This window comes from Brassica rapa, chromosome A08 (genome assembly GCF_000309985.2).
Source record: "Brassica rapa cultivar Chiifu-401-42 chromosome A08, CAAS_Brap_v3.01, whole genome shotgun sequence".
Classification (NCBI taxonomy): Eukaryota; Viridiplantae; Streptophyta; class Magnoliopsida; order Brassicales; family Brassicaceae; genus Brassica; species Brassica rapa.
This window is the reverse complement of record NC_024802.2, coordinates 13,282,281-13,304,299: the sequence shown is the minus strand read 5'-3', so window position 1 is coordinate 13,304,299 and position 22,019 is coordinate 13,282,281. Positions and strand designations below refer to the sequence as shown.

At 32.1% G+C, this 22,019-nt stretch overlaps 3 protein-coding genes and 1 long non-coding RNA gene across 6 annotated transcripts; 2 read left to right on the top strand and 2 right to left on the bottom strand.

Moving 5' to 3' along the window:
- Window positions 1–5,588: 5,588 nt before the first annotated feature.
- On the bottom strand, window positions 5,589–7,229 carry LOC103834455. 3 transcript variants are annotated; one of them, XR_001955847.2, is made up of 4 exons: window positions 6,604–7,187; window positions 6,151–6,386; window positions 5,853–5,935; window positions 5,589–5,763 (listed from the first exon to the last, which is right to left on the bottom strand). It is a non-coding gene; the product is annotated as an uncharacterized LOC103834455 (long non-coding RNA). The 3 variants fall into 3 exon arrangements; XR_004450018.1 differs by having other exon boundaries at window positions 5,589–5,935; window positions 6,151–6,449; window positions 6,604–7,229; XR_004450017.1 differs by having other exon boundaries at window positions 5,589–5,935; window positions 6,604–7,164.
- A 1,504-nt stretch (window positions 7,230–8,733) lies between these two features.
- Window positions 8,734–9,669, top strand: LOC103834454 (40S ribosomal protein S29). The gene is made up of 3 exons (XM_009110521.3): window positions 8,734–8,901; window positions 9,251–9,350; window positions 9,473–9,669. Exons 1-3 carry the CDS (start codon window positions 8,840–8,842, stop codon window positions 9,479–9,481), a joined length of 171 nt encoding a protein of 56 aa, XP_009108769.1. The 5' UTR covers window positions 8,734–8,839; the 3' UTR covers window positions 9,482–9,669.
- A 490-nt stretch (window positions 9,670–10,159) lies between these two features.
- LOC103834453 (probable prolyl 4-hydroxylase 9) lies at window positions 10,160–12,262 on the bottom strand. The gene is made up of 8 exons (XM_009110520.3): window positions 11,992–12,262; window positions 11,772–11,906; window positions 11,362–11,519; window positions 11,172–11,274; window positions 10,874–10,969; window positions 10,728–10,793; window positions 10,515–10,634; window positions 10,160–10,396 (listed from the first exon to the last, which is right to left on the bottom strand). Exons 1-8 carry the CDS (start codon window positions 12,103–12,105, stop codon window positions 10,313–10,315), a joined length of 876 nt encoding a protein of 291 aa, XP_009108768.1. The 5' UTR covers window positions 12,106–12,262; the 3' UTR covers window positions 10,160–10,312.
- A 3,281-nt stretch (window positions 12,263–15,543) lies between these two features.
- Window positions 15,544–17,439, top strand: LOC103834452 (probable protein phosphatase 2C 63). Its single transcript, XM_009110519.1, has 4 exons — window positions 15,544–15,936; window positions 16,169–16,557; window positions 16,659–16,895; window positions 16,969–17,439. Exons 1-4 carry the CDS (start codon window positions 15,678–15,680, stop codon window positions 17,239–17,241), a joined length of 1,158 nt encoding a protein of 385 aa, XP_009108767.1. The 5' UTR covers window positions 15,544–15,677; the 3' UTR covers window positions 17,242–17,439.
- The last annotated feature ends 4,580 nt before the right edge of the window (window positions 17,440–22,019 follow it).

Below are 22,019 nucleotides of genomic sequence, written 5' to 3'. Positions count from 1 at the left end.
ACCGAAAACAACGTTTTACGGATTGAATAACACGTATATAACTTTCATTAAGTGTCTTAACCAGATTATGAAGTCAAACTTTGGTGTTTTACCCAATAACAAACACTTTTACGATTGCATGAACGAAAACCACACAACATAAGAGAAACACTTATACACTTTAACACTTTAACAAACGGTAAAGGGAATACTTACAATTATTTTTGAAATTTTGTTATTTCATGGTTTATGATCATCTATACAAAGAATCCTCAATGGTATGCATTATAATTGTATAAGAAATGAAATACGGCGAAAATAATCGATGTTTTGAAACCCCAAACCCTGGTTCCTCAGAATTTCCTCGGTAAATTCCGAGGAAATTCCGAAGAAACCTGGTTCCTCGGAATATTTTCATTTAACCGGGTAAACCAAGTCGCCAAATATTTCGCGAAAATTGAATTAATGATTTCCGAGGAAATTCCGACGGATATAGTAAATATTTCCGAGGAAATTCCGACGGATAATTTCCGTCGAACCCCTCATTTTATTAGGTCGAGCCCGACCTTCTTCCCCATTTCTCTCCGCCGCACTCTCTCTTTCCCCTGCGATTTCGTCGACTCCTCTCTTCTCTCTTGCGATTTACGGCGCTTTCTCTCTTCTCCCTCGCGATTTCCACCCTAATCCTCATGTATGAACCCTATCCCACCCTTTTAGGTTAGATTTGTATGGTTTTTAAGTAGATTTGATGATTTTGGAATGAGATTTATAGATTTTGTTAGGGTGAATGGTAGATTTGTGTAAAATCGAGTTTGATTATGTATTTCACTTGATTTGAATTTTTTTTTTTAGTTTTTATTAATTTTGTGGTTATAAAAATCGAATTTGTAATTATATATATATATTGAAAACGTGTTTTGTATATAAAATCTATTTTTTGCATTTTAAATTCATTTATATATTTATTAAACATTTTTAAAATCTATAAAACTTTTTTTAAGATTAAAAATCATATATATAATATTTAAAATCATTTTTTGTGGTTATAAAACGTTTTATGTATTTTATATATAAAATATAAATTTCTATATTTATTAAACATTTTTAATATTATGAAAACTATTTTTTGTAATTATTTAACATTTTTAATATTTTTAAAACTATTTTTTGTAATTATTAACTGTTTTTGCGATTTATTTAAACTATTTTTTTAATTTTTATACTATTTTATATTTATTAAAACTAATTTTGTATTTATAAAACATTTTTTTATTTATAAACAATATTTTATTATTTTTTGTATTTATAAAAACTATTTTGTATTTATAAAAAGATGATTTCATATTTATAAAAATATTTATATTTATTAAAACTAATTTTGTATTTATAAAACATTTTTTTGATTTATAAACACTATTTTATTATTTTTTGTATTTATAAAAACTATTTTGTATTTATAAAAAGATGATTTCATATTTATAAAAATATTTATATTTATTATAACTAATTTTTTATTTATAAAACATTTTTTTTATTTATAAAAACTATTTTATTTTTTTTGTATTTATAGAAACTATTTTGTATTTATAAAAAGATGATTTCATATTTATAAAAATATTTATATTTATTATAACTAATTTTGTATTTATAAAACATTTTTTTATTTATAAAAACTATTTTATTTTTTTTTGTATTTTAAATATGTTTTCTATTTTAATTTTAATTTTATATTTTCGAATTTCAATTTAAAAAATAAATTTATATTTTTTTTTTAATTTTGGAAATATTCCGAGGAAGTGTATCCCTCGGGATATTCCGACGACATCTTCCTCGGAATATTCCGAGGAAATTTCGACGAACTTGTGGTCCTCGGAATTTCCTCGGAAATTTATTTCCTCGGAATTCCGTCGAAAATTTCCGAGGAATTTCCGAGGAAAAATGAAATTCCGAGTAGTTATTTCCGAGGACTTTTTTCGTCGGTATGTCGTCGGAATAGCGTTATTCCGACGACATACCAACGATTTTTTCCCTCAATATGTCGCTGTTTTCTTGTAGTGTTCAAGCAATTGCTCGATGTTTGCCTTTTGTTATGTCGTATGTTTCTTTAGAAAGCTCATGCCTCAAATTTATATAGGTATTAGACTATTAGTTACCAAATATAATATATAAAACATTTTTACAAAAAAAAAAATTGTATTTGTATAAATATTGTTAGACTAAAATTTCAATATATGGATTGTTGAAGGTATAGAAAGCTCGGCCTGTGATGCTGTCCTCTTCATCTCCTTCCAATCATGGTGATTTCTCCTTCTAGGATGTCTTATTATGAATGATTAGTTCTGTTTTGTATGAACTCTAAGGGTTAAGTAGTATTTGTCTGGTTGTAGTTTGTTTCCATTGAATTCATGTAATTCAGATGGCTTCTGGCTCCAGAGGACTCTTAATGTTCCTGCTGGTTTTGTGTTTCTAAGTCTGTATCTCAAAACTGCATCCCATCTCTGTATTTTCTTTAAGGTAATGGAAATTTCAGTGTGAAAGAAAAAGATTGTTGAAAGTATAATATGAAAATGTATATATAACTATTAAATATATACCAACTTTATAAAAAAACACTAAATAAAAATAATTATGAAACATGTACAACACTATATGAAAAACATAATATCATATGTTACAAAATATAACACTATATGAAAACTATAAAAATTAATATAATTATATATATAGACTAATACAGTTGACTAAAAAGCTCCATAATGCGCCACTTCAGTGAAGGCTATTCTAAAATATGACACGTGGCGTTGCTTTCTTACTCTTTTTTCTGTAAAATGGGTTGTCTATTTACGAAAACCTCATGTTGCATTTGATTTATTTGTTTGTACCTATCATTATTCCAGAATCTCGGTCCGGAAGTCTTTCTTCTTCGATCATGTATGGTCGGAACAATTAGCCAACAAAGACTGTTGGTTTACATAATGCATTCCCCCGTTGTTCAAACAAAAAAACATAATGCATTCCCACTTAATTCACTCAACCACTATAATGATCTCACTAATGTCGTTCTCATCACTATGTTCACTCTCTCATTAATGATCTCACTAATATAATTATATATATATATATAATTAACCAAAAGAAACCAACTTTACTAAATAAAACACTTTACAAAAATAAACGCTATACAAAACACTATAAATATTTCTTATACATTTATTATAAGAACTAGTGACTTTCCCGGGCTACGCCCGGGTTTTCTTATATAAATTTTAATTTAATTTAATCTACTATATTTTTTGAATATAGATAATGCATATATCGATTGTTACAAAATATAACTTATAAAATGAAGTTCATATTATTAGAGTGCAAACGCTGATATTATATGTTTTGTGTTTGTGAATCTTGTTAATAGTTTTTTTTTTAAATTACATGATATTTGATCAGAAACTGTAAAGGTCTAGAAAGGATAATTTGGCTATTGATTTGATGAATTACTTTTTAACAAACTGATGTGTTTAAAACTGTCTTTCTATAGGTTAATGTTTTTTTTTTTAACTTCTGACGATGACAATGTCTATTATAGTATGTTTTGTAATAATTTTTTGTTTTCGATGTTGAAGTGGGTACTATTTTTCTCCAATTTCCTGAACAAAAACTATAAAGTATCGCACATGATAATTCAAATTTTTATATTATTTTATATTTATTAGGTTTTACAATTTTCTTATAACTTAAAAAAAATTATAGTATATTTAAATAATATGTATACTTAATTTTGTAAGATAATAGTTCATAACTAATACTATTACACTGAGTCTATAATACTTAATAGTCTTAAACATAAATATATACTGTAATTTTGTAAGCTTACATGCATTACAGATGTTTGCATGACATTTGATGATTAATACAATTGTAGTTCTTGAATAATTATAGTAAGCATATGATAACAAATACTACATCATCATCATCCATTGAATATTTCTTAGATACGTTTATTGTAGAATTTTTGTTATTGGATGTATTTCCGTGGATATAACTTAGAAATTATATGTCGTTGATTTATATTTTTAAAATAAGTAAACACTGAAATATTGTTTTTATAAGTCTTATTAATGCTTTAGATGTACTTTTTCAATTTATTTTATTTTTCTTTGGCTATATTTTTATTGCTTAAAACTACTTAGTTCAATAAAATTTAATAATTTTATTGGTTTGAGAAATATTTTTGTATATAGACTGTTATTTTTATCCATCGTCATTATTTTGTTGCGAAGAGTAAAGTGATTTAATAGATACTAAAATTAAATGTTTGAAATAATTGTATGATGTTTTAATTTTGCATTTCAGTACAAAGAATAATACTTTATTTGAAAAATGTAATTTATTTTATTTTTTTAAATGTAATATCTTTTGTTCTTTGAGTTTTTTTATATTTCGTTTTATCATATTGCAGAAGATATATATAGTCTTCGTGATTTTAGCTCCAAATATTACCTTCCAACTTATTAATGATTTTCATGGGAAGATGTGTTATATTAAAAATACTGATGTGTAGATTTAGGAAAAATATATGTAAAATTGGATTTTTTTTGTTATATGTGTGCGCATGGATAATTAAATAAATACATGAAGGTTTGGGGATAATTCTCTAGTAGTGGCTGCTATTTGATAAGAGCAAAGTTTCCTCCCCCATTTATTTTTGCTTCTCAGTGACATTAACCATAAATCATATATATAAGTATGCTGCTAACAGAACATAGCGAGAGTCAGCCAAAATAATATATAGGTATACAAAGCAACCCAAAATATATACATCGATTCCTGCTACTACTCTAACTTCTTGGCCTGGCCACAATATTGTCACACATGCCTTCCTATATACACTCTTTTGCAATTATCAATCTGTTTTTTTTTACTTTCCTAAAGAAAGTTCAGAGACATTACTGGCAATCGAGAAAGTGTGATTAGTTTAGATGGGAAGATACATATATATAGGCTTACTACTAATTCAAGATGCAAAGGAGACGCGAGTTTTGTGTTCCTTCAGCCTTCTTCTTCAAGCCCTTATGATTCTGTATCTGAAGTCATTGAAAAAGATAGAAAGTTCTCGGTATAGCTGCTCTGCTGCAAAGGGTTTTGATACATACCCATCCATTTCACATTTTATAAATTTCTCAAGAGTTGCTTGAATCACGTCTGCTGTTATTGTAAATACTGAAAGATGCCAACTTGATTTATTACCATCCTCTACTGTCAAAGCCTCCCCACCCATTATTCTCTTGTTTATCTCCTCTTCCATATCCTTATTCTCCCTGCAGCTTCAAATCTGAAGGAAAAGACCAAAACATGTCAAGTTTTTCTTAGGTTTGATTTGTATCCGATGGAACTGAACTTGTTTTTTTTATGACAGCTGGTTTTTATATTAGTATGTTTCCTAGCTGTGGTGGCTAGTGAGCTCCCCAGTGGAGTCTAGAGTTCTTGCCTTTTTGGTTTAGCAGGTGTTGACGCAACTCTAGAACCTGGTAAAGGGTATCATCCATCACTTGCATCACCTAAAATCAAGTAAATATCCAAACAAAAGCTAATAGACACAGACGATCCATCACTTATAAATAGCGGAGTTTTAGATTTTTTTAGCTGTTTGGAATTTTCATCGCAGAGATGAAACATATTTATAGTATATACAGCTCCAAAAGGTTAGCTTTCATGATAATTATCATGTTTAATTGACGGAGAGTGGGGAGAGTAGTGGGGCTGGTGTTAATGTTGTGACATAACTGCCTGAATCAGAGAACAAAAAGCAAGGTAGGTGACTTGCTTAGATATCAAGAGAATGTACGGATAAAGAGCAGAAGAAGAAAACTAATTACCCAAAGATAAAAAGCAGTGCCATTGCGTTGATAATCATCAGCAAGAACCTTTGTAGCTTCAAGTGCTTATCGTATAGAGGACCCTGAGGTTATCACAGAACAAACCAAAGATATAGTTTGTATCTGAGGTGAAGATATCTTAATGAAAGAAATGGTAGTCACAGTTCAAGAAAATGCTAAATCGAATGCAAAAGATCTATCATATACGTATGGTCCGATCTGAAACTGGCTAAAGAGAGAACAATGTCTAATTCAGTTGGTCTTGACCAATCATAATTTGCAATATTACTGAGAGTACCTTCAAATTTTTGTTGATACTGACCACCTTTGTACCTGACTCCACCTCGTGGCCACCACCTCCTCCTGTCCATCAACCGTAGCCACCACCGCCTCCGTGTCCTCCAAACAGTCTCTGACCATGTAACCTGGCTTACCACACATATAGTAGTCGCTTCTCCCTGGCAACCACCTATTCCTCCGCATCTGATCCACGGTTTCTGTCACTTCCGCCATAGCCTTTGAAATAGACGGTAACTGTAAAAGAGAATGATTAAGAATTCACTTTCGGCATCTTAGTAACTAACATATTACTAATCCCTGCGAATAAAACCATAAAAAAAAATAAAGTGAAGAACGATAATGATATAATTCTTTTGAAAGGATAACAAACGAAAGGAAAAAAAAATAATTAAGTGAAGAACGACAATGATATAATTCTTTTGAAAGGATAACAAACGATTCATTACTGTACCTTCTCGTCAATGAGTAGCATCTCCATGCCGATGAGCGTCTTCTACCTTTTCGTCGATGAGTAGCATCTCCATGCCGATGAGCGTCTTCTTAACTGGGTTCCAAGCCTCCCAGAAATGGATGAGCCGAAACCGCAACTGAGCTTCGTGGTGACCCAGGGAGAGATCTTTGAAGAACACGACTTTGTCGTCGTAATCGGAGGAGATAATCAACTTCCCATGTGGTTTCATCGCCATCGATCGAGTTTCGAGTAAATATAGGGTTTTGATTTGTAATCGAAAAAAAAACACATTATATAAAGAAGGAGGAAAGGGGGAAGATGAAACGAAACTATTAAGAAAAAAATTGATTGCGAAATTGATTGGGAAGAATCTGAAAGTGAAGAAGGGGATGATCAGAACTGAAACGCTGAGGTTTCAAGGAAGAAGACGAAGAGAAATGGGGAAGAGGCGGAGCGATACGTGACTTGGTCTTCGTAGACGTAGGTTTAGGTAGACGTGAAAGGCTCAATCGAAATCAAAACCAATTCCAAGCCCATACGTAAAAAATTGAAGCCCAAACCGAGAATGAAATGTTGTGATTGGCCAATTATTTCCGATGACGTGGCATAGCTGAGAGTTGAGATTATCCCCCTTTTAGTATTGTATTGATGTATAGTGTTTGAAATAAGGGCAATTTTCCTAGATAGATAATTTTCAAATTTTGGTCACAAGAATAGACCACAAGGAAGAAAATGATCAAAATGTTTCATTTAATAGGTAAAATGACACTAATACCTTAGATATAAAGAATTTTTTAAAAAATATATATTAAAAAAGATAATTTTTATATAGTTTTAGATTATATGTTTTTAAATTCGAACTTTTTTATATTTTTTATATTTTTTTTCAATTTTTCTTTTTGTAATACGAAAATACTTTTTGAAACTATTTTTAAAATTTTTATTTTCAAATTTTTAATATTTATTTTATAAAATTTTAAATCTTTATCCCAAATCCACACCTTTAACTCTAAACACTAAGGTTTGGATTAGTTAACCCTAAATATATAAATGTATATTTACCTCTTTAATGAAACATTTTGGTCATTTTCCTCCTTGTGGTCTATTTTTGTGACCAAAACATTTTTAGTGCTATCTTAGGGTATTTCCCTTGAAGTAATGTGTAACATATTAATTTTCATAAACTTTATGTACAAAAATATATGCACATAATTTAAATATATTGTGACTGGTAAATTTTGGCTAAGTTAAATGTTAACTGAAATCAATATATTCGAGAATGATTGAATTTTTAATAACCAAATTATAAAAAATGTATTTATATTACTCTAAATACTGTTAAATATTTTGTTGGACTATTTAAAATTTAAATGATAATATTTTAGCGGTTTCGGTTGCGGGAGTTTGTGGATGCGGGCGGTTGCGGTTTCTAGCGGTTTTAAGAGATTAGTACGACTGGTACTGCGGTTAAAAATTGGTGCGTTTGCGGGTGACTTATTACTGGTTAACTACCAAATGCGGTGACAGTAAAATAATAAATTAACAATATTTACATTTAATATAATTATAAAAATATCAAAAATATAAAATTTATATTTAGAAAGTTATAATTTTAATTTTTGAAAATTTATTGAAATTGTTTTTATTATAAAATTTTATAATATTAATTAAAATATAATAAATATATTTTAATATTTTCATAATTTCAATTTTAAATTTTTTATTAAATTTTTTTTACTTTTGTATATATATTGTTTTAAGAAAAAGAAATTTTTTTTTACCCTCCCGCAATTGTCTCAACCGCAAACGCTAGCTGGAACGAGCTTTTGAATTTATGATATTTGGAGCGGTTTGAAGCAGTTTAGAATGATTTGAATGATTGTTGCAAACTGCCGACAACCGCTACCAACCGCAAAAGCTGCATTTGCGGGTGGTAGCGGAAAAACCAGTCGTCCCCACTAGTAGAGGAAATGGGTAGAGGAAATGGATAGCACTAGTTTCTACTTTTTCTACATGTCTGTTGTTGTTACATACTTACATACATAGGTTTTCAAATTTAATATTGGGCTTGTATAACAAAGCCCACCTTCTAATCAACCTTTTTCATTTTGGGCCCGCTATAATTAAATAAATTGACCATCTGCGTCGTCATTACCTATTAGGGTTTTCCAAACTTTCTGAGTGTTATCACGCCGTCCGTCTTCGTCTTCGTCTTCTAGATTCGCATTAGAAGATCATGGGTTTCGCTGCGATTTGGAACTCTCATCCCAAGAAGTACGGGCCTGGTTCCCGCACCTGGTAATTTCCATGTTCTTCCCCTCCCTCTCTCTCTCTCTCTCATTTTCGTCCTCCTTCGATCTGTTTAGTCTGGTTCCTCGCTGTTTCACCTCCGACAGATTTTTAAAAGCTTTGCTGTTATGTTACTGTTTAGTTCTCTGTGTGTGTAAAGTACAAAACTTGTCATTGTCGGACGACAATCCATGTTGATCTGTTTCATAACCTTAAGATGGTTTTAACATTTCAAATGATGCTAATTTTTGCGTGAATGGTTAAATTTTAATGTTATAAAAATTTCATCTTGATTTTAACCGTAGTATGTGTTGATGATATTTGACTAAAAGATCGAAAATTTTATGGATTTGTGTAGCCGTGTGTGCGGAAACTCGCATGGGCTGATTAGGAAGTATGGTCTTAACTGCTGTAGACAGTGCTTCCGCAGCAACGCGAAAGAAATTGGATTCATCAAGGTAAAAGATATTTGATGATATTATTAATTACTCTCTGCCTCCATATGATTGCTTGTGTTGTGTGTTTCTCACTTCCCTTGAAGTAATAACTAACTCTCTGGTTGTGTTTCTCCTCTATGCAGTACCGTTAAAGAAGATCCGTGGTTGTTTGAGCAGGAAGAGTCATTTGCGGTTTTAAGTTTTACTTTAATCTTGTAATGGATCTTATAAATGTTTTTTTAGTTTCAACAAGGCATTTAAGCTGTTGAACATTTTAGCTTCCTTGTTTTATCAAACATCCTGATTCTACTACCATTTGATTATCATAGTTTCTTTTGGATGTGTGTGGTGGCTGTTGCTCTGTTATCGAGCTCTAACCATAAAACATGGGCAGACCTCAACACTAGCAACAACGAGAATCACTACATGGCAAAACTCACTCTCACTTTGGTTAATCTTGAACCACTGTTAAACTAATTAACTATCATCGTCAAGTAATCCATCACCTAATCAAACAACTGAACAAGTGTGTCGTATAATCAGTCAAAACGTGAGAAAAATCAGTTTAGAGACTGGCCAAGCCCACTTGGGAAGTCACAGAAGCGTGGCTTTGTTTGAAAGGTTGACTGAGCCTTGTTCGAGTTTGGCTAATTCTCGATGTGGGAATGAACAAGTGAAGAGATGAGTACGCACAGGTGCTTGGGGAAGAATGGCCCATACTTCTGGAGAAGATATATTTGAGTGCTTTCGATGAGCAGAAACGCCATAGTATGGGTTACTACAAAATAACCTCCATGAATTCAATCCTAAGAGCGCAGGACACACACACGTTGATAACATAATGATTTAGGACTGCGTCACATTGTATATAAATAACCCCAATAGTTACACTGTCTTGTTGAAGAACTATACATAACAGATCAAGAATTTTTTCAGGCAAAAGATAGAAGCTCTGAGATGTATACATAAAAGATGAAATCCTTTTATTCTTGCTTTTGGTCTCTGATCCATTTGGTCGCTACCCACTTCTCTCCTTTGGTCACCGGGCAACTCCCGTGAAGCGAAGTCTGCAAAAAGCAATACAACCTAAGTCAAAGAGCTATTTTTAGCATGAACTAATCTAACCCAAGGAACTAGAGTCAAGAGCTGAAATGATTTGATATATTATGTTCAGAGTTTGTTTACCTGATCAATTGTTCCATTAGGAAACACTGAATAAAAAAGAAGACCATCTCCTTTCCGAGGTTTTACTTTTAGCCCCATACATTGCTTGTAATCATATCCATCGCCCATATTAGCACCGTTCTGGCAATCACAGGCGTTTGAATTAAGGAATCAAAGCTAACAAAAACGGTTTGAATTGTGTATACATATGCAATCATGTATTGTAAAACTGACCTCAAAAGGGAACATGGTTTCACCGCCTTCTTCTACATCAGATAAGTACAATAGGAAGGAAGCAATCTACAAAAAAATCAAATAAGGTCTTATGTTCTTAAGAAAGCTAAAAAATAAGACTGAGAGAAAAAAGGATGCCTGCCTACCCTTTGGCTTGTTTGTGGTCCATATTCTGCTGGGTTGAAAACATCATAGTGGGAATCATACTTTTGGCCAAGTTCATACCTTAAAATATTGAATGCCTGCCAAAAACATCAAACCTCTTGTTACTCTTTTAGGATATTCATCACTTTTAGCAAAATGTGGACACTAAAAGTTGGAGATTATTTAAATATCATTAAATGCTTATTGCTACTCATCAAAGGTAAGTAAGCAATGTCAATAAACACTTATTGCTACTATATCTATGAATCAAATGGGGTGGGGAGTAGAGAACCAAACCACCTCTCCATGGGTCCTTGGGATCATCGTAGCTCTTGCGATTTTCTTTTCAACAAATTCCAGAGCACCAGTACTCTCTTCTGAAGCACTAACAAAAGTTCCTGAGCTGTAACAACACACCAGGAAAGGTTAATGATTGGAAAAGGGTGACTCCTTTTCTGCAAAATGGCAACATGAGAGTAGAAAGAAGAACCTAGTTCTAGTGCCCTGAGTGCTCTCAGCAGTTTCTCCTTGCCGGAGAGCCAAAGCAGAAGGTTTCAGATTAACCTTTGCTCTCTCAATAATAGCTTGGCATTGTTCTGCAGTTGCGAAATTCGGAAAATACAAAGCCCTCGGCTTCCAACTCAGTACCTGCACCATTGTTAAACCAAAGATGATCCAAAAATAGACCAAACACTAAATCTCTCTACTTGATTCAAGTGACCTCACACTCATAAAATCAGCCAGGAAACAGAGTTTAATTCGATCAAAGATCGAAACTTTACACTTAAGTAATCAATTCAGACTATTCAGTTAACCAAATGTTAGAAAACAGAGTTTAGTTAGATCAAAGATTGAAACTTTAAGTAGTCTCAAGTCTAAAAATAGTAACAAAGATCACACCTGAAACGGAATCGATCCAACGGATTCATCTCCAGTAACACCATGAGGCATCGAGGAAGCTTCTTCTTCTTCTTCTACTTCACCGTTTTTCACCATCTCCAGCATTCTCAACCTGGGTCTAACTCCAGGCACATTCTGCCACCAAAAAAAACACGAAACTCTAGATTGGTCAGGCAGATCTGATCGCATCTTGAAGACGATAGAGGTAGTAGATCAGCACCTGAGAAAGCAGAGCAGAAGAGTAGAAGCCGATGAGGAAACAGAGAGAGCAGAAGGCGATGACTGTGGCTAACCCTAGCCTCTTCCTCTTGTAGCTCTTCAATCTGCTCGTCATCGAGCTCTCTTCTTTTCCTCCGATCTGATCTTCGCCGGCGTAAGGGAATCTCAACTCCGGACGAGACTTTTTCTTTGATCCACGGATGCACCAGAAGTTGTGTAAGAACAGAACCTTTACAGACCGTGTTTGAAAGTAGTAGTACTAGATGTTTTGATTTTTTTTTTCCTCACGTAAGAAAACAAATTTAAAATTAATTATAAATGTATTTTTTTTCCTAAGATTAACAAATTTCAATAATTTTTAATTTATGATAATTAAATAAACTCAGTTATTTTGAGATTTAATATTTATTACTGTTAACTAATAGTAATAAAAGATCTATAAATTAAAAAAAAATTAACATTTTAAAAACAGTTTTAAAATAGTATTTTATCTTTTGAAATTGAATGGAATAATTAGTATATTTAAAAAGACAATTCTATCAAATAGTCATTTTTAAGTTTTTGTCACAAAAATAACCTTAAAAAATAAAATGACCAAAATAGCCATTTTTATTTTTGAAAATTTTAATATTGATTTTTTGTTTTTAAAAATTTGAACTCATCCCTAAAACTCAACTTGTTAGCTCTAAATCCTAAATTTTTTATTATTTAACTCTAAGGGTATAAATGCATATTTATCTTTCAATAAAATATTTTTTGGCCATTTTCTTTAGAGGTCTATTCTGTAAAAATAAATTAAAAATGGCTATTTAAAATAATTTTCCTATTTTTTAAGGTCATCTGTTTAAAAAAAATGTAAAGGTAATATGTGTTGACAAATATTGCTTCTCTTTACTGTTCAGCAACATGATAGGACCGTATTATATAAACTACGGAGAGCTGAATATTGTAAAGAATAAAATTGATAAAAGTATACCAAAGACTAAGAAAAGGATGGTACAACTGCAGAGGTGAGATATTATCTCTTTCTTTAACTCAAAATACGTCCCGTAGTGCGACAATTTGATAACGTAATGAGTCCCAAAATACAACTGCAAAAATCTTCTGATTTGCGTCACTCTATCAGAAGCCTGGCGAAACTAGTTTTGTGTATACTCTCAGACTCAAAAAGAATATCAAAGAGAAAAAAAGAGAAAAAAAATAATAATGTGAGGGATTTGTTTTTCTGTTCTCAAAAAGAATGAGTTGCTCGAATGTTTCATTTCCATTTTTTATAGAAAAATGAAACACGTTAGCCATTATGGAGTACTAACGTACACATAGTCATTAATAGCAATAAAGGCAATTGATTCCCATGACTATGATTCAAATACGTTAGTGTATCAAGTCATAATGTTGTATTGACCAAATCAAAACCAACAATATACTTTAATTGAGTTTATATTTTATATTTAATTAAATATCAAAATATTTTATGAATAAGATTTAAAACAAATTAATTGACCTTAAGTCTAATCAATTTATTAAATCTAAATTCAAACCCAAATTTCCAAAGTGAAATATTTGTTAAATTTTATATTTAACCAAATAATACCTTTATAAGCTTTTCATGTCATTCACTTTGGACCTCCATTTATCATTCAAAACAACTCCGATTTTGGCCAACAAATACACTAGTTCCTAGTGTTCACGGTGACGATTACATCGTGCCCAAATTCCGGTACTTCCAACAGACGTCTCCATCGAAAAACTCATCGGAAAAATGGTCCACACCTCTTTCTCAAAACCGAGTTCCAACACAACACATACCAACAGTGCAGTGCGCCAAACTTATCTTGAGGTTGAGATAAGTCGGGTTTGGACTCTGGACCCCGTAGTGTGTTTATTGGATTATGTTCGATGAAACTTCAAACTTACTGTGATTTTGATGTGGTTGCTTCCTTTTGAATGTTTTGACATATTCATTTATTTTCAATGGTTTAGGCTATCGACAACGGCTTGAGAATTGTTGATCCAAGAACGTTAGGTGAACATAGAGCATGAAACAATAATGGATTAAGAATTAAATGATTAAATATATATATTTTTATAATTTCAAAAGTCAAATAATTTATACAGATTAACAACTTGTTTCTTAAGACCAAAACAAATGTTTTTGTCTTGATTGCTATGTTCAATGTCGACTTTGGTGATTTATAAACATTGAGCTATTTCAGCGATTTTTTATAGTCAACTTCGAAACATTGAACTACCTAAAAAGCTTGTGTTGAATTAAATTTCCAAGGTCGTTTGTTGGTGGTTACAAATCCACTAATCGTTGTCTTCCTCCAACTTAAAAACTGACTTTTAACCAAACTCGATGTTTGCAAATTTCTCCACCTAAAAGTAGTCTGTTTCTTTTGGTTCACTTACATATATTATTATAAATTACTACTAGTTATGTTTTATGATAAAGTCTGCAATTTGGAAACACGTGCGAATACATATAGTAAAGGTATCAGGAAAACATTGATATGAACACAAGAACAAGACAACAAAATATTTGGGAAACATATATTGGTCAAAAGAGTAACAACTTGGCCAACGTGTTTCTAGTTGCCCCCTCGTATCTTCATATGTCTTGTCCACATCAATTTCTTAACTAAATTATGCAACGTCAGTAAAAAAACACTAAATTATGCAACTTGCAATTTATTAAAACTAATATATTCACCATTTTGATCAATTCTATAGAACAAAAGAGAGAGTTTGACTATATTCTAGAAACTGTAACGTGATGATAAAACTAGATTAATTATTATATAAGTCCATCCACGTCAGTTTCTTAACTAAAATGGGGTAACGTATTTGTGATTAACAGAATTAAATGCGCAAGTTGCTGTTAAATTAAAACTAATCAGTATTACATTCACCATTTTGACTCAAAACGGAGTATTTTTCTTGTGCTGGAAACCGTAACGTGATGAAAAAGCGCAGATTAACTAAAACACAAAGATGAGTAGATTAACCAAAAATTGAATTCAGTAGTTATCCATATTTCTTATCCAACAACCAAATATATATCGCTACACGTTGGCTACAGCTTTACTCATTCTCTTATTACAGCATATTCCTACTAAAAATATTAAATACTAATATTGTCTACTTTGAGAAAAGAATGCAAAATAGAGTTTCCTTATCGTACTACTTGACAATGAAAATACAATTTACAATTATAGATTTTCCTCTAAAATACATTAAAGTAGCTGTTAATATTAGATAGAAATCTGGTGAGACATCAATCTAGATATTTTTTATATCAATTTTTTAAATTGAACAAGAAGAAAAATATTTATTAAGAGAAAGTAACGTTTCTATTTTTTTATCCGCCCACAATTTTGTTTATTTCTAGAAAAAAAAGCTACGCGTTGAAAAAAGCTACAAAGGGGATATGGATTGAAAAAGCACGGCATAAAAAACGACGCGTAGTCTACGTAGGTAAATAAAGAACGGCGTAGACCAAAAGTCACCTGTCTCCTTCACGCGTTTTTCTTTCCTTTTACCAACTCAACACACAACCCCTTAAATTCCATCACATCAAAAAAAAAACAAAACAACGAACGGATCAAAACTCTTCCAATAATCAAATCAAATCAAAACCCTTTCGATCTCATTCCATTTCGAATCAGAAAACCCTAGCAATTGAAGATGTTGCGAGCTTTAGCGCGGCCTCTCGAACGGTGTTTAGGAAGCAGAGCGAGCGGCGACGGTTTGCTCTGGCAATCGGAATTGAAGCCGCACGCCGGCGGAGATTACTCGATCGCGGTGGTTCAAGCCAATTCTAGCCTTGAGGATCAGAGTCAGGTGTTCACGTCTTCCTCCGCTACTTACGTCGGCGTCTACGACGGCCATGGCGGACCCGAAGCTTCTAGATTCGTTAACAGACATCTCTTTCCTTATATTCAGAGTAATAATCCTAATTCTCAATCTGGGTTCATAAAAAGATTCGAACTTTGCTACAAAGCTTTGGTCTTTATGATCTTATGCTCTGTTTTTTTTTTCTGTTAAATCATTTTTCTCTTACAGAACATGTTCATGTCTTGTAGTAATAACATAGTTAGTCACTTTCCAATATAAAAAGATTCGAACTTTGGTGTGTTTGTGATCTTATGTTCTGTATTGTTTTTGTAATTTTGCAGAGTTCGCAAAAGAACATGGAGGACTATCTGCAGACGTTATCAAAAAAGCATTCAAAGAAACTGAAGAGGATTTTTGCGGTATGGTTAAACGCTCACTTCCCATGAAGCCACAGATGGCTACTGTAGGATCTTGCTGTCTCTTTGGTGCCATCTCTAACGGCACGCTCTATGTCGCGAATCTCGGAGACTCGAGAGCCGTTCTTGGGAGCGTTGTTGCAGGGGATGATAGTAGTAATAGTAGTAACAAGGGTGCTGCTGCTGAACGGTTGTCTACTGATCATAACGTTGCTGTTGAAGAAGTTAGAAAGGAGGTTAAGGAACTTAACCCGGATGATTCACAGATCGTCATGTACATTCGTGGAGTTTGGAGGATTAAAGGCATTATTCAGGTATGATGAAGTTCTTATGTTTTTATGTGTTCTATGACCTTGAGCTCGTTGTGTGGTAATGTTACTTAAGCTAAGTCGTTTCTGTATGTGGTTCTTTATAGGTATCTAGATCAATTGGTGATGTGTACTTGAAGAAGCCAGAGTTTTACAGGGATCCTATATTCCAGCAGCATGGAAATCACATTCCTTTGAGGAGACCCGCGATGACAGCTGAACCATCCATTATAGTAAGGAAGCTCAAGCCGCAAGACTTGTTTCTGATATTTGCATCAGATGGTCTCTGGGAGCATCTTAGTGATGAAGCAGCCGTAGAAATTGTACTCAAACACCCAAGAACTGTAAGTTCCCTCCCTAAACGCTTGCGTCTTTCTCTTTCCGTAAGCTATTTTCTAAATCTCTGGTGATCAACAGGGGATTGCAAGAAAACTTGTAAGAGCAGCTCTTGAAGAAGCAGCAAGGAAGAGAGAAATGAGATATGGAGATATAAAGAAAATAGCCAAAGGGGTTAGAAGGCATTTCCATGACGACATAAGCGTTGTTGTAGTTTATCTTGATCAACATAAAACCACTTCTTCATCGAATGATAGGTTGATCCAGAAAGGAGGAATCACTGCTCCACCGGATATCTACTCATTACGGTCAGATGAAGCGGAGCAAAGACGGCTACTCAATGTGTTATATTGACTCTCTGGTTAGGGGGATACAACTTGTTTACATATTTGTTTAATCTTTTACGAAGAATGTTTGTTCTTTTTTTTTTTTTTAAATATTTGGAGTTGGATTTGTATATTCTTTTTACCAGCAAAGAACGAAAACCCTTCTCTTTTGGGGGCAAAGCAGTTTTGGTTTTGACAAACAATATAAAGTGAAACCGTTTGGAACCTTATTATGAACATTTTCAGCCACAAACCAAAAAGTGTCGAATGTAACCGAGATACTGAATCTGATTATCGTGCAATTTTGTATTGATTTGGCTCAGTTCGTTTGGTATGTGGAACAAGTGGACACTCGCACTGCTTAGGGTTTTAAACATAACTCTGAAACTTATCAAAGCCAAAAAAACATATAATAGCAGTTTTGAGATGGGACATTACTGTGGATGCTATTCTTTCTTCTATGATGTTGTTAGCAGAGGAGAACAACAATGTGTAAGATTTTGTGAGAGGATTCTTCTCCATCCATCCTTTAAGGTTTCGTATAGACTACTGACTTTTTTTCTACTTGTTTATGTTGGCAAGTGTAAATATGATAGGTTTAAGAAGGTGTATTATCGAAAGAAAGGAGAGGATGAAGTAGGAAGGACCGTTGAAGCTTAATTCAAATACGGAAGGAGTCTGGAAGCCTCTAATTCGGAGAGAGACTTTGCAGTTACAAATTGAGAGTGAAGAGAAGATAGTATAAATAAAAATTGTATTTCATTTGTGAACTTTATGCTTTGTATGTGTAATTTGAGTGACAATATATATGAGTTTTCTGTTCCCAGTCGCTATGAGACTGTCGATGATGGAGATCTCGCTATGAGAGTACTACAAAGCTGTAACTGTTCTTTACATTGATAATCGAAGGAGTATTCATACTCTTTAGGTTACAAGTATCTAAAGTCTATCAAAACATCAATTAGCTGCGAGTTTGGCTTCTTCGTTGGGTACATACAAGCGCAATTGAGGTGTCGGATGAGCATCTTCCCGTGATGCTTTCAAAGATCTAAATCTTTCAGTGCAGTGTATTAGCATATGCAAGTTTAGTGGGTTAGGCATCTTGCAGCTGCATAAGTTGGACCAAGAATTAGATCAAAGGAAGCATTTAACAAACGCTTGTAACATGTGAAGAAACAAGCGGAGGAGGGTTACAATGTAAAGGTTTGGCGGCTGATCGAGAGTGATTATTCTTGGGAATGGGACAAGGCTTGGGAAATTAACATGGCTTCTATCGGGATTGGCTTTGAGTCTGTTCCAATGGCCATCAATAACTTCGATGTAGACATCATCTACCTATGGAGCTTACAACACATACGTTACGTTGCATGTAATGTTCGGACACAAACAAAATATCTAGGCCCTATCAACCGTGCCAACGAGAAGTACTTGCCTTGCAACATATCAGTGTGCTTTTACCCAGGTAATACTCTTACACAATTTGTGCTTTCCTTGCAAGAGGTACCCAAGATGTTTAGCAAATGATCACAAGTTCTGTTCATGTCGTATTGGATAGTTTTGCTCTTTTGTTTAATTTGCTTGTGTATCAGTATTATTGGTTTTTGTGTCGATCTAGACTCACAAGTTTCAATATTCTCGTTTGCATGTATTGGGATTTAGAAAGGTAAATCAATGTTCGCAACTCAATCAAGTGATCAACCATACTATTATGTCGATACATTTCCATTTCTTAGTTAGCACTAGTCGGATTTTTCTTATCGGTTACATCTCTTAAATAACACTTCAACAAGCGACGATAGAAAGCAAGATGTAAATGAAAACTTTCTGTTTTTCGTTTTATTTATGGCTAGAAGATAACCCACCCTTTAATACTTTCCACTGTACTCTTTAGGCTGTGATATGTTAAAAATAACAAATCAAGTCCTACACTTAGTTCCATAACCTAGCTTTTGGCTTCAGAACTAATTTAACATTTATAATTTTATAGTATTTAGTATCCCTTGTATATGATTTATAAACCTTTATTTATAAGATTACACATAAATTTATAAATCCGTATAAATAATTTACAAACCAATATGAATAATTTATAAATATTTATAAATTCTTACAAATGGTCTTGTAAACTTAAGAGGATAGAGTAATACATCAATCTAATTATAATGATTTTATCAAATTTATAAAACCTTTATAAATAGGTTCATAAACATTTGTAAATACATTTTTAAACCCTTATAAATAAATAGATACACAAACTCTCATAAATAGATTTACAACAGATGAGAGTTTAAACAGGATAAACGTTATCTTTGTTCATAAAGATGGAGTGGAAAATTCATGTTAAGGTCCCCCATTGGGTTGGAATGAACATCGTTGAAGCTGCTCATAGAAACGATATAGAACTCTCGAAGGCACTATTTTCTTCCATTTGATTATTTTTTTTGGGTCTGATGACAGTAACTAACGTCTCAGATTTTTTAATCTAAATGTTCAGGGGCGTGTGAAGGTTCTCTAGCGTGTTTGACGTGCCATGTGATCGTTGGTAAAGCTAACGGTCTTTTTCTTGCAATAAATTGATCATCAAGTGTGTTTTCACCAAACTGTGATTGAAAATTACGACACTGAATACTACAACAAACCTGAAAGAGCCAACAGATGAAGAGAATGATATGCTGGATCTTGCTTTCGGGTTAACAGAAATGTGAGTTCTGTCTCTCTTATGCTTTAACTCGGATTTAGTTATATTATGGTTGTCTTACCTTCTTGGTCTCAGTCTCAGTCAATTCTTGCTCAAGCACTTGTAGCCTGAAGTTTCTCCTCCTTTTCAGAATCGACATTAGCGGGTTTCAAATCAAGGAACATGCACTCCTCTTTCAGCTCATCCATGCGTTTCACCATCAACATATACTCAGAGCTTTAGAGTTGAGACTGGTGCTGCAAATTGAGCATTGTTTTGCTTAAACATAGATTCCTCATAACAACGTCCTCATAACCATTGCAAAAATTCTTCAGACTTCAAGTCCTAAGTAGAGAGGGTAAAATCACTATTCAAGCTTTGTATGATGCCATTCGTGTTATTTTGACACCAGATGATAACCGTGTGGTTGCTTCTCAAGTAAGTCGAGGATCATAGTTAATGCCAATAGACAGCACTTAGTAAACAACTAGAAACTGTTGTCTTCTTTAAGCACTTAGATTCTATCTTTGTTACTCTATGGTTTCTGATACAAAAATGAAGATGAAAGAAGAACAGTGTGTTGTTTGCTATTGAAATTAGCCTAATTTTGTCTGAACGGGCACAGTTGAATTGTTGATATGAAATTGGCCTAACTTCATTTCTATAACGTTCGGGTAATTGATTTTAGAAAAAAATTGAACAATTTTTAAATGATTGAATGATATTTTTAAAACCAAAATACTATTTGTCAGTGTAGTTGATTTACTGTCTTCTTGGAATATGTTTTTGATAACTACACTAAAAGGAAACTCATCTTTCTTTAATAAAGCTACAACCAGATAAGAGAACACATATGAATACATGATCACGTTAGGTGTTTAGAATATAATATTTCTGCTAAGAAAGTGACGAAATTTTGCAGATAATCAGATGAATTTAGGTAATTGCATTGTATAACCGTCGAACAATTAAAAATTTATTGGATAACTGAAAAAATTAACCATGATATTCAACATATTTTGTGTCTTAAATACTAAAACACTTTTTACATCTACGGGTTCAACCTCTTCAACTTTTATTTTTCTGTTTTTATTTTATTTTCAAAAATCTCTTCATCAACGAATTTGTTGACAAATTTCTTGATCAATAATTTCTTTACTATATGGTTATTGTCGCTACCAATAGGATTCTCCATTTAATTATCACTATTGATGATTGGTGTTGCTTTAGTATTGTCTTCGCTTTCTATTTTATGTTTTAACACTTGAACTAGATTTTGATCCGTGCAACCGCACGGGTGTTTGTTTTCACTTTTCTATACATAAATTATTGTTATAGAACATAAGTGGTATATATTTTTAATGTTAATCATATACTTAAATATTTATATAACTATTTCAAATACAATAATTTTATAATTTACATGTTATAATTAATTAATTGTTTAAACCTTATGTATTTGCCACTTCTTATTATATATTTATCTTATTGTATTTGCATTTAGTTATTAAGCAAATTAATATATTCATGAGAAAATATATTTAAAAAATATTTTGTATTTAATTTATGCTAAATTCTGACCCGTATTTAAAAACTAGATTTTTTTGTACCAATATTTTTATGCTTATTCATTTTAGATAATTTATTATATATATAAAAGTGTAAGATATGTTAATTTTTAGACATGTATTATATAGTTTGTTAATTTTAAACCGTTCTATCATCATATTATATTTTAAATAAATAGTTTATATTTATGAAAATAAAATTTATAAATTTATCAATTGAATGTAATTTTATCATATTTATTTTAGTATAGTAATTATATTTTAACATGATCATGACTATAAAAGTAGATAAAATAGGATATAATTTATTTATTTTCATTTCTAAACGATAACTTAAAATACATTAAGTTATTGTTTAAATATTTTTATACAGATTTATTAGAATTTCTAAAATATAATATATAAATATATATTATATTTAAAATGAAAATATATTATGATTAAAGTAGTTACAAAGATTTTATATTATTTACTTTAAAAAAATACATGTTAATTTTTATACATGTATTATATAGATTGATAATGTTAACCCATCTTACCAACATATTAGATTTTATTTTT

Excerpts from the sequence above, each read along its gene's own strand:
- LOC103834453 (XM_009110520.3), bottom strand. The coding sequence starts at position 12,105 with ATGACGAGCAGATTGAAGAGCTACAAGAGGAAGAGGCTAGGGTTAGCC. Across the intron at positions 11,275-11,361 it reads ACTCAGGGCACTAGAACTAG|CTCAGGAACTTTTGTTAGTG; the intron begins GTTCTTCTTTCT and ends GTGTTGTTACAG. Across the intron at positions 10,970-11,171 it reads TCCCAAGGACCCATGGAGAG|GCATTCAATATTTTAAGGTA; the intron begins GTGGTTTGGTTC and ends TGTTTTTGGCAG.
- LOC103834452 (XM_009110519.1), top strand. The coding sequence starts at position 15,678 with ATGTTGCGAGCTTTAGCGCGGCCTCTCGAACGGTGTTTAGGAAGCAGA. Across the intron at positions 16,558-16,658 it reads GGATTAAAGGCATTATTCAG|GTATCTAGATCAATTGGTGA; the intron begins GTATGATGAAGT and ends GGTTCTTTATAG. Across the intron at positions 16,896-16,968 it reads TACTCAAACACCCAAGAACT|GGGATTGCAAGAAAACTTGT; the intron begins GTAAGTTCCCTC and ends GGTGATCAACAG.
- LOC103834454 (XM_009110521.3), top strand. The coding sequence starts at position 8,840 with ATGGGTTTCGCTGCGATTTGGAACTCTCATCCCAAGAAGTACGGGCCT. Across the intron at positions 8,902-9,250 it reads GGGCCTGGTTCCCGCACCTG|CCGTGTGTGCGGAAACTCGC; the intron begins GTAATTTCCATG and ends GGATTTGTGTAG.